Here is a 12,378-nt window from a genome sequence, read left to right as displayed (position 1 = left end):
AATGGGAAGGATGCCTTTGTAGAGGACATTTTAAGATTTTAAGAGAACTGTCTTGTATACACATTACACACATTACACATATGGAAAACCACGAAAGCACTCATGCAGCTAGCTCGTTCGCCTGAATTCGAACCACGGACCGAATTACCGGTGTTCAGTGACTTTACCGCCGGTGGGCAACGCATTTTTAGCAAAGCAACAGTTAATTTATAAGGTATTTCTCCAACCTTCTTAGCATGCCTTTGTGGTGTAGTGGTCAGCATGCTCGACGCGTATTCGCGAGTTCCGTGGTTCGAGTCCCGACGAGGGCATTACTCAATTTTCATCTTTCCTGCTTCGAAATAACCTAATGTCTCTACAAAGTAAGCAAATTAAATTACAAATTAACTACAAAGTTTTCTGTTAGAACAGTGAGTTTTATAAAGCGAATATAAACTATTTACAGATGTGGCAGAAGAGTATTCAACATTCAAAAAAGTATTCTAGTTTAAAAGATGGGCATTTCGTCACTTAATGGCGCATGGTTACAAAAGCAAAATAAATGTTGATGAACGTTTGATGTTAAAACCAAGTTCTGAATGAGAGCAGGAGTGGAATTAAATAATGTTAAAGCTTTCATGATAATATACTTTTTATTTGAAATTTTCAAGGATGCTGACATCACTTCCAATATATAGAATCGTAAGTAGAATTCTCTGTGCCGCATCAGATACTACAGCTTCAAGTCAAACAGAAAGATTTTCTGACTTTAGAGAAACATTTGGTGATTAGAAAGAAGTTGATTATTGGACCGTGTTTTGGAAAGAATTCAATCATTTCCGTCATCTCGCTTTCCTCCCCCCCCCAAGTGCCACGATGAGTGCCTTCTCTTAGTTAACGTCACACATATCCGCTTGGACTAGTAAATTATGTAAATTTCAGTCATGTGCGAGTAAGGCAAATTTTAGACGTTTCTTTAAAAGCAGGGCATTGTATTGTAACTTAAAACATGTTCTACGTTTATGGCTATTGAGCTCGCTTATCAGCTATGTTTGGTTGATAAGAAAGAACTCCGTGATCTGTGAGTTTTCCATTGAGCTTGACGAGTGTCTATTTCAGTCCTATATGGAATTTATTATAGTATCTTACGAAATTAGTCTAGGTGCCTTTTTGGTCCTCCAAATGCAATTTTTGAAAACATTGAAAACCCGGTAACTATTGCAAATTTAATAGAGTCAGAACACGGCATTTACTTTGAATGCTCTATTTCAAGTTCTCTACTAAAAGCTCTTCTTAAATAAATTTTGCATCGTTTTAGTATAGATCTCTAAAGTCTTCTTTTCAGTCAGTCGCCCACACGGTCGAGTGGCTTATTGGCCATGATATGTTAAGAAAGAAGTTCTGAAAAACTCCTGCATAGAGATACAAGGCGTACATGTCATAGTCTGACTTAAAGACATATACTTCCTTAAATGTCTTATAATTTTCCTTAAATCTTGGTAAATCCAGGTATGCAATAACTGATTACATACAATAAAACTACAGTTATTTTAGTTACAGACCACTGCAAATAATAAAACAGGAAGTACAATTTAGTTAAACGTTTGTATCCCTCGTTCTTCATTCGAAGTTTAAGAAGAAAGAATGTTTTTCTGAGTAAATGTTTTTAAAATTCTTTATTTAAAGTGCTCTGCTCCTAATATTTTAATTAATATTCTTACGCCGCAGACACATGTTGTTTCTATTTAAGCATTAAATCCACTCCATTATGTGTTTAAAATATTATACAAATATTATTTTTCTAATGTTACCTTTAATCCCTCTCTTATCTCGCGATTTCCGTTTTTTTATACAGTTCAGTGATTGTTGTGGTAATTGCAAATTCTAACAGCTTATCGGAGCTTGAATACTAAAAGCTTGGGAATCGACACAATGCTTGTTTTGCGTAGTACATTTTTTTTTTTTGCATTTTTTACCTTAAAGTATATGTTCTCGAGTTGCAGTATTTTCTTCTTTTTAATAATCTTTTATAATCTTGCGCTTAAAATCCTGTCTTTATTAATTTTTTTGCTGCTGTTAAAAGTTATGAAGCAAAATGATGGAGAGGGTTTGTGTGTTTTTTTTTCACCTCTTTTGTCTTGTTTGTCGTGACTTTCCTCTTTTGTCAAGACTAGGACGTCATCCGGTGTTGAGGGGAGGGGAGGTTGTTCTTGACAGAACGTTAAACACCATCTCAGTTTACATAAAAGCATTTCCGGATAAGTAGTGTAAAAAATGACCTCTTTTTCGAGTTTCGCAAGCGTCGTTAGTAAAACTGCTTGAGGAATAGAGGCATGAGGTAAAAATGCTTACAAAAAAAAAAAAAAAAAAAAAAAAAAAAAATAATATTTCAATTACGAAAATATTTCTTTAAAGATTTGATAAGCGGGATAAATAGTTTTGCGAAATCAGTTTGAAATGTTACGAATTAATTTTATTTTCCATTGCAATATTAAACTGTGAACATTTAATGTTAAAAAAGAAAATAATAATATTAATGCACATAATTACACACACACACACACACACACACATATATATATATATATAGGTAGATAGAGAATATATAGAGAGAGAGCGAGAGAGATTATTTCGTGTGAGTTAAACATTGACTAAAAACCAAATTTTATCTGAAATAAAAACAATTTTCGTTAATTTGGGCGTGTTGAATAGTAATAAATCACTATAAATTTTGCAAGTTTCCAAGGTCACGGAACTACCTGTTTAATGATTTATATCAAAATATGCGTAGTTTAAGAGGAGATCAGATTTCTTAAAACGTTTTCTAAGGAAACTAGTTCATAATCATGTAACAAATGAGGAACCTACAAAAACGCTCATGCAGCCAACATTTTGTTGTGGTTCGAGCTCGGGTCGAATTGTCAATATGCACAGGTATTCTTAATTTAACGTTTCAATCATGGGGGTAGAATCTCTTTCGTCCTCTAGCAATACTGGTTTTATCTCAAATCCTGTTATAAGCACATAAGGCCACATAAGTTTCTCTGCGGGTCAAAATATTATTAATTAAATGCAGAAGTATTTGATGAACCAATGTGGCAAATACACTCATGTCCATAAATTAAGGCTAATTCGGAGTCACGCGGAAATCGAACTCTAAAATAAATATATCACCTGTAAAATCACTACACACATCTTCTAGAATCATATGCAAATTTCAGGAAGTAACCAGATGACGCCGATGGTACGTCACAATGACGTGTAAGAGAGTGATATATAAGGAATACAGGCAAAGAAGTAAAATTGTTCGCAGGCGCTTTATAAGCATTTCAGCGCAATAACCGAATAGTTATGACACAAAGGACGCATTTGGATGATTTTTTACGTGTAGAATTATCGGCCGTCTGGAATGTAGGCATACCCAACTGGAAGTATCAGACGAACTTGGAATTGCCCAGAGTGTGATCTCCAGGCTTTGGCAACGATTCCAAGATGATGGTAATGTGAGTAGACGTTACAGCACAGGTCGCTCCAGAGTTACAATGTCGAATGAGGACCAGTATTTGGCAGTTACCGCCAAAGAAACAGGCGGAGCACAGCCTCAGACCTGTCTCGTCAGCCCTCTTCAGCCACTGGTACGACAATTTCAAGGCAGACCATGTACAGACGCTTAGGGCAGATTGGTCTATATGCTTGTAGACCTGTCAGATGCGTTCCACTTACTGAAACTCACTGTCGCCTGCGGTTAGCCTGGAGTAGAGAGCATGCATTGTGGACACCGCAACAGTGGGCTTGTGTGATGTTTTCCGACGAGTCCAGGTTTAGTTTGCAGTCTGATTCTCGCCGGACTTTCATATGGAGAGTTCCAGGTACCCGTTACCACCAAGAAAATATCACTGAACGTCACCGTTACGGTGGTGCAGGAGTGCTCGATTGGGCTGGAATTTTTCTGGGTTTCAGAACTGACCTGAATGTTCAAATTGGAACCATGACAAGCCAAATCTATCGGGACTTCATTCTGGAACAACATGTACGTTTGATTCGGGGCGCCATGGGCGCACAATTTGTTTTTATGGATGACAACGCCCGTCCTCACCGTGCAAACATCGTAAGCGAATGCCTTCAATCGGAGGATATCACCCGTATGGACTGGCCAGCATTCTCACCGGACTTGAATCCAGTAGAGCACGTGTGGGGCATGCTTGGCCGACGAGTTACAGCCCGTCAACCTCCTCCTACATGTCTACCGGAACTTCGGAGAGCATTGCGTTTTGAGTGGTGTAATATCCCCTAAGATCAGATCGATAATTTGATACTCAGCATGCCTAGGCATTGTACGGACTGTATTGCATCGTCTGAGAGAAATACAATGTATTAACAATTATACCAACCGTGTAATATTGTTTTTTTGTAAATAGTTTTTTTTTTGTAATTTGCTCCAGGGAGAAAAAATCGCTAATTTTTTTAGTAATATCAAACATATAGCATGTCTTTTTGCTCTTTACCTTTTGTTTAATAAATAAGCTTTACAAATAAGTCAAATTTTGTTTTGCTTCTAACTCTTTCTTTGCCTGATTTTGCATTATCCTTAATGCATTATCCTTAATTTATGGACATGAGTGTATTTGTTGTTTTGAAAATTAAAATTTCTGCCAAAATTATGCTCTAAATGTTAATTTAATTAAATTAAAATTCGTTGAGTTTTAGAAATTTAATTTTTAATTAAATTGAAAATTGTAATTAATATTTTATTATTTTCTTCTTAAGCATTTGTAATTTTGAAAAGAAAAGTATTTAATATTACAGGAACAGAAAATTAGTTAAAATTTAAGTTATTAAACTCTAAATTTAAACCCAAAAGATATAAAATCTATACGAACACATTCAGATATTTCTACGCAATATGCAAAGCTGAATATAATGATATACCACTTTTGTTTTAAATAAATTAAGGCAAACGAAAACAAATTCTTTCCCTTCCATATTATTATTTTAAAATGATAACCATTATGACTTACTTTTACAGCATCGAGCATGAAATATTGCATATGTGATTTCATATACATTTTTATTTTATATGAATTTCTTATTTTATACGACTATATTTGATATGCATTTTTATTGTGCATATCTTTAGATGCATTTTTTTCTTATATTCATTACGTGATTTATACTAGTTTAATAACGTGCGTTGTTTGAACTAACGCCTTTTTTCACCTTTATTTATTTTATGGAAGAAGGGAAAGTATAGAAGAAGAAGTGGAAAATAAGACAGTAGCCCTAGATTTTAGTTCTGTATTCTACTCTGCAGTCAGTATTTTAATTTATATATTTATTCAGTATATATCTACATGCATAAGAATGCTATTAAGAGTGAAAAACAGTCATATTTTTATCGCAGTGCATTTGCGTCAGTACAGAAATTTGTTTTCATTTGCTTACACCACTTTATCGTCCTTTGCATCGGATGCCCTAATTGTTAGAAATACAGTTCTAAAATACATACAGTGCTAAAATGTTTTAGTTGTTAAAAATACAGTAAAAGGTAATATTTCGCTAAATCCAGCAATCATTCTTCACACCTGGGAAGGGTTTAAAGTGATCTGAAAGGATCTCACTTTCCTTGCTTGCACTGCATTTCGAAAATTAAAGTAACACAGTTGAAGAAACAAGTATAATATTTTAAGAGAGGAAATGATTTAATAATTCCATTGGCTAAAATTCGATTAAAGTGTAACAGAAGCTCTTGTTAATGTTAAAAGCCGCATTTAATTGACAAACTCTTCGAATCTCGTGATTAAATGGAAGTTAATAAATCGGAGTTAATTCATGGGTAAATGAATTAATAAAGCACTTTTCTGTGGATTCTGTTTTCCTCCTTTAGCAGAAAGTATTTAGTTTCATTTATATCTAAAATGTACTCTGGTTTATTTACGGCTGTTTCACTTATCTGGAACGCAATCCAAGCTAATCAAAAAAGAAAGTGATGGCGCACTTTTCTTCCATTATATTCGGATTTATTAAACATGAACATATCACTGAAATGCCACTATTGAGCAGAAACATTCTGAATTAAGTTAAATGCTCTCCCTAATTGTGTTACTTGGACATGGATTTCCTGTTTATTTGCAAAATGTATATTTTGTTTTCATTTTACAAATAACTTTTCCTTAATTTAAAAAGTAGTCATTATTTGTTTGATAATTAAACATTCCCTCCAAAATTATTATATATATATATCATAATTAAACATTCCCTACAAAATTATTTCATATATATTACAATTAAAACATTCCCTGAAAAAGTTTAACCTCTTCTCGAAGAGTTAGATTAACGAAAATAATTCATGAAATTAATGCTCAAGAAACCCTCTACGCAAAAAATATAATCCGATTAGGATTTCAATAAAAAAGATTAATATCAAGGCAATACAATAATGTTGTAATCATATAGATTAGTATCAAAAACTACATCCTGCATTCTAGTAAAACTGACTAAATAAAAACGTTGTATGTAAATTCCCCTTACTTAAATTTGAATTTCTTTCCTTCACTTCGCTAGTGAAATCCTCATAGCGCAAATTCAATAAGATCATTCATAGCAAAACAAAGGATGAACATTTTAACTAGGCAGAATCAAGAGAAATATAGGTTGCAAAACTAATCGCTGAAATTTTGGTAACCATCTAGAATCTTACATCAAGATCATTTCATGCTTATAATAGTAAACTGATTTTTTTATTTGTGAACATACAAACTCCCCGTGCACCGGGGTACCATGTACAACACGGGGTTTACAGAAGTAAGTTAACTAAAACATTAAAAGTTACATGATAAATAAAACGAACAAAAACAGAGAACAGCAATATGGACTTCACGAAAACAGATTAAGTTCACTATCCAAGTCTCTCCGAACATTTTCAAATCATTCTGCAAGCATAATCTAGGGCCATCAAATTTAGGGCATGAGAAAATCAAATGTTCCACATCCCAAGGTACTCTTTTTGAATATTCACATAAATTGTTTTATTAGTTTAAAACGAAACGATTTATCGGATTAAAACGAAACAAGTAACTTTCAAATTTTCCCTGACCAGATAAAAACAGAGAAACTTTAAAATTAATAGAGAGGAAAGACTCGGAATGCAGTCTGTGGTAAACAGAAGGAAAGAACTTTCTGGTGACCTCAGCATTGCAAGATGAAATATATTCCACATTTCACTTAGCTAAAAGCATCTTATAATGAAAGGACTTCCAATAGCTCTTTGGAATGATAATGTTGGTATCAATAGGTAAATTTAAGGCATCTTTAGCTAAGAAATCAGCTAAGAAATTTTACTGATTGAAACATTTTAATAGTGATCATAATCCGTAAATTGCAAATGTAGTGCATGAGGAGATCCAGTACAATTTCCCATGCATTCCTAAATATGCCATAGGTGAGTTTACCTTTTTAAAGTTTTTTTAAAGTTTAAATTTATTCCATTCAGGCACTTTGCAATATCAAAAGAAGTAATAACTACATTTCCACTTTCAGTCTTTATTATTGGAGTTATGAAATTAAAACAGAAATGACATCTTTTACAATAAGTCATGTTGAGTGTTCATTAGTTCTCATACACTTACGGCCACTGCATTTAGAAGGCTGGTGCTAAAAAATGTATAGATAATTTATAAACAAACTTTCGTATAAATACACGTTTCAGAAAAAAATCAGTATTTTATTGCACTGAATAATCAAGGAACGAATTAATTAGCTGTTTCAAAATTTTTGAGTAATATCTTCTTCTGTAAAAAGCAAAATTAAAATGAATAAATTTTTAATTTCCTTAATTCCTTTTATAATAAATGCCTTCCGTAAACTTCAAAATAAATATCTACCTACCCCTCTCTCTCTCCCTTCTATACATAAGTACATACATAATTATTAATTTTCAGTTTATGATTATCTTATAGGAAAGGAAATATAAAACTACTGCAAACTGAAATTAGGAATTGTTAATACTAAAGAGGATATATTTGTTTCTGTACTTTCAAAATTTGTTCTCCATAAAATTTTACACTACAGTCAGAAAATAGTTTATAATAATCAACAAGTACGAGACTGTCCGTCAACTGTGAAACGTTATCAAAAATCCAATAAACTTTTTCTGGTTTCTCATTTCAGTGCCTCCGCAAAAGCTGGTAATCTTAAACGACCACGACGAAGAAATAATTGGCATGGCGGGCCCCTACTTGGAGGGACAGAGCGTCAAGCTGACATGCGAAGCCATCGGAGGTGTGTAATTTAAGACATACTGATTATTAAAATTTTAAATTCGTGCCTGTTTGTATGGTAAGCGACTTAAGAGTCATTAACGTTTTTTGATGATGCGAGATTGTTTCATTAAAATGATGTTTAATTAGGCTGTGAAGGCAAAGTTGCTCGCAACTATTAATGATCATTTTGCTTTCGCAATGCGAGCAAAGTTTCTGTAAAAAACACAATTTTTTTCTATTAATAATACACAATGAAAAAAAATATTGAGAAGCGTTTTCTGATCTTTTCTTCAGCCAGTCATAAATGAAATTCAGTTAGTTATTTTAGCAATTTTAATAAACATTTCTTAAAAAATTCAGCTATATGTGCATTCTATATTTTATTGTCTACTATTGTTATTTTATAGGGCAGCTTACTACTGTAATAAAGCTTGGTGTATAACAGCAGGTTCTAATGACAGTTACATGCACATGCAATTTTTTTTATTTTTTTCTGCTTTCTAATATTTCTTTCATCTATGATCACAGTTCTTGCATACATAGATGTAAAAAAACAAACACATCCACTCAAGTAAATCAAAAATAAACAATTCTAATTATTTTGGTAATGAACTTAATATTCTAATATTTTTTCTTAGTTCCACTATATCCTGCATAGTTAGTTTCTAAAGCTCAATACATGTTTGAGATTCATCGCGCATCTTCAAAGTATTCCCTCTCGCAGGTTTGTAACAATGTTTTTTACTCAGAATAGAAGATGCTTCTTTCCAAAATGGATTCCAAAGGAATTTTCTTCCTGACGTCTGTACGCAGGTACGTATGTATGTATCTCGTATAATTCAAAAACAGTTAGGCGTAGAACGTGGAAATTTTATACATGGAATTGCTGTAACATCTGGCTATGCATTTCCCTTTTTTATTGCGATCAAATATAATAAAATTGCATACACACACATATTGTATAACATATTGTATATAATATGCAAGATATAATAAAATGTTAATCCCCTTAAATTCATCTGTTCTCCCAAATTCGAGATTTTTCTACGGTATGTAACGCTGCTTGGAAAAGGCAACTAAAACTAAAACTAAACAATCATAGAAAAATTAGCTGTACTTGTACATTAAACTTGGTATAAATACCGCTGGCGGTTAGTTATGTCACTCTTCCGCTGCATTCCTTTCCCTAGCTTCTGTCTTTGCTAAAGTATCTTCTAAGCTGTGCTAAAATGATGTGGCCCCATTAATATGTATAAATTGTATATAAGAAATTATATTGATTGCTATGACTGTCTACAAGGAATTATTCTATAGTGCATGGAAATCTACAGATAGATATGACAATTGGTTAAAGCAAGTTTGGTATCAACTCCTTGCTTTCCCTCCGTGCCACTCAACAATCGCGACTGTGCTTCGAAATTATGACACACACATACACACACACACACACACACACACACACATATATATATATATATATATATCAGATTGCAGTCAAATGCACTAAAGTGCACACATATATAAATATGTTGGTGTTAGTCATACACATCCAGTAGCAGAAGTGTTTTAAATGACGAATATATTTATGTATTCGCAATGTCAAATTAAAAAAAAATATTAATTTTCCACAAAAAACGAAATTTCACTTTTAATGCTGTCGTCTGGTTCCTACACTTAGACTATTTGCGGGAGTTTTACACTCGTTATGTAAAACTAAAATTACAAGGAGTTAGACTTTCTCATAGAAAAACTGATCGGGATATTTAATTTCCAAATTTGTAATTTTTGATGTGAGAAATTCGAGAAAATAAGTTTAAATGAAGTGCAGCAAAAATATAGTATATAACTTAACAGGCGGCATAAGGAAGTTATTTGTTGTCCATATCAAATCTTATTTTCAAGTAGAAGAATTAAAATGTTTTTGGTGTCTAGATGTTTCTGTTAAAATGCAATTATTCAGTTTTTCTTGTCCGATTATATGTGCGGATAATTTAATGAAAACTCCCTGTTAAGATAGTGTTTGAATTTGAGTAAGAACTACATACATCATCTTACTGAAACATCTGACAAAGCCTACATATTTTATGTATCTGAAATGTCATTGGTTGATAAATAAAATTACAATAGAATTTCCTTTAATCAGCCTTTTCGAATCTAAGGGAGACATTAGATTACAAACCCAAAATGTCATGCGTAATTAACTGGCAACATTTAAAGGATTCCTGACAAATGAGCACTTTAAACTTCTCAAAAAAAAAAAAAAACATTAAAGCACAGAAATGTTTGTACAAAAGATAAAATATGGAAATTACCGAGGACCTTCTAATTACCATGCAATAAGCATCAGTCAACGCATGTTACTCACATCTATTTCTATAATTTTTTCATTATTTTATTCTCTAATTGATAGAACTACCTAATTCTAACTAATTAATTAAATATGCTTAGCAGTAATATACGTCGCGTCGAGTTTCCTTAAATTTAAAATTCTTCTGGAAACTGAAAGCAAGAATCTTTTACTGATAATAGTACTACTACAGATTATCGGAATTGCTAATAAAGCATTTTTAGTATATACACTGGTTTACAAAACAAACTGGAAACTCAGGATAGCTCAAAACGTATGCAAGAAAATCATATGAAACTTTGTAATAATATTTATTATATCATTTGTAACTTAAAAACACAAATGAATATTATTTAAGATATTTACATTTTATGATAAAACATGATCATAAAATCTCCTAAATAAGGACTTTCAAATTTAATAAAAAAAATCTAAGTAATGAATATGATCACTGCAAATAGCAGACCTGACAAAGATGTGTTTATGCAAGATTTTCTAGAGGTACATATGGATATGACGTTTGTTTATAGAATATAATCCTCATCCACTTACAGCAAACCTCGTTGTTGAATTTCTTGAAAATCAAGACATTTAATGATTACCGTGACCAGCAGAGTCTCCTGATTTTAATCAGGAGATCTATATCAGAAGAATCATCTCCTTGTGATTCTCCTGATAGAGAACGTTTGGTACACCCTAGAAAAAACGGTTGGAAGGAACCATCTTTTTCCTACAAATGTAAATGCCCTGAAAGCTCAATTGCTGGAAGAATGTAACTTAATTCTTCAAAGTGTGCAACCCCAACGTTATTGGCAGCACGAAACCAACGTTACTGCCAGCATGACAACACTTAACAAGCCAGAAAAGATTGCCTTTCGTATTATTCACAAGCCTTAAATTTTTTATGAGTTCTTTATTTTTTAACTCTTTGTAAAACATTATTCAAATTTTCCTAATTTAATGCTACTATGTTATATCACATACAGTGGTTTGTATTTTTGCCTTTGTATTTATATGTATCATCCCATGGAAATTTATAAAATTGTAAATCACACTTTCTGAGAAATCCATGATTTCATGCCTCTAAAAATAATCTTGGACATTAATGTATTTTGGGTGTATTTTTGATGTATGGGTATTATGCAATCATTGGCTGATGATGCTATTCATCTCTCTAATTGATGAATGACATCCATGGTGGGATCTCAGGACTCTATGCTAAGATTTGTGTGAGATACAGTAAATGTTTTAAGACTTTATGGTTGTAATTTTTAAATATCGTTGGTATTTCGACATTTTGTTAATGATTTGTTAACACTTACATTTATTAATGAATATATCCGCACTGCAAAAACTTTATTGCTCTTTAATTTAATACTTTGTTTTTTGTAATATATTTTTAGATTTGTGGCTTACCAATTTTACAGTTTTCGGAAAGTGTTCTTTAATTTTGTTCTGTGTTTTGAATGCATTTCTGTGTTCTCAATGCATGAATCGATCGGACGAAACCATCTTCTTCCTACAAATGTAAATGTCCTGAAAACTCAATTGCTGGAAGAGTGTAACTTAATTCTCCAAAGTGTGCAACCCCAACGTTATTGGTAGCATGAAACCAACGTTACTGCCAGCATGAAAACACGTTGTATACGTACAAGCCAGAAAAGATCACGTTCCTTATTATTAAAAAGCCTTAAATTTTTCTTATTTCCAAAATCTATTCTAATGTTAGACAAAAATAAATTATAACTAATAATGATTCATGTACAGTTGTAGAGTCCAATAGATGAACTTCTG

At 32.5% G+C, this 12,378-nt stretch overlaps 1 protein-coding gene across 8 annotated transcripts in view; it reads left to right on the top strand.

Annotated features, from left to right (window-relative positions):
- The window catches only part of LOC118200382 (adhesion molecule nephrin-like), a 513,425-nt gene that overhangs the window by 187,716 nt on the left and 313,331 nt on the right, over window positions 1-12,378 (top strand). For all 8 annotated transcript variants that reach the window (XM_085817483.1, XM_085817484.1, XM_085817481.1 and 5 more), the window contains one exon: window positions 8,146-8,256. In XM_085817483.1, coding sequence (XP_085673609.1) covers window positions 8,146-8,256 — 111 coding nt within the window. The remainder of the gene's footprint in view (window positions 1-8,145; window positions 8,257-12,378) is intronic.

Source organism: Stegodyphus dumicola, chromosome 5 (genome assembly GCF_044657685.1).
Source record: "Stegodyphus dumicola isolate Sdum_Otavi_A_Nest chromosome 5, ASM4465768v1".
NCBI lineage: Eukaryota > Metazoa > Arthropoda > Arachnida > Araneae > Eresidae > Stegodyphus > Stegodyphus dumicola.
The sequence above is the reverse complement of the archived record's forward strand: the minus strand, read 5'-3'. Positions and strand labels throughout refer to the sequence as shown.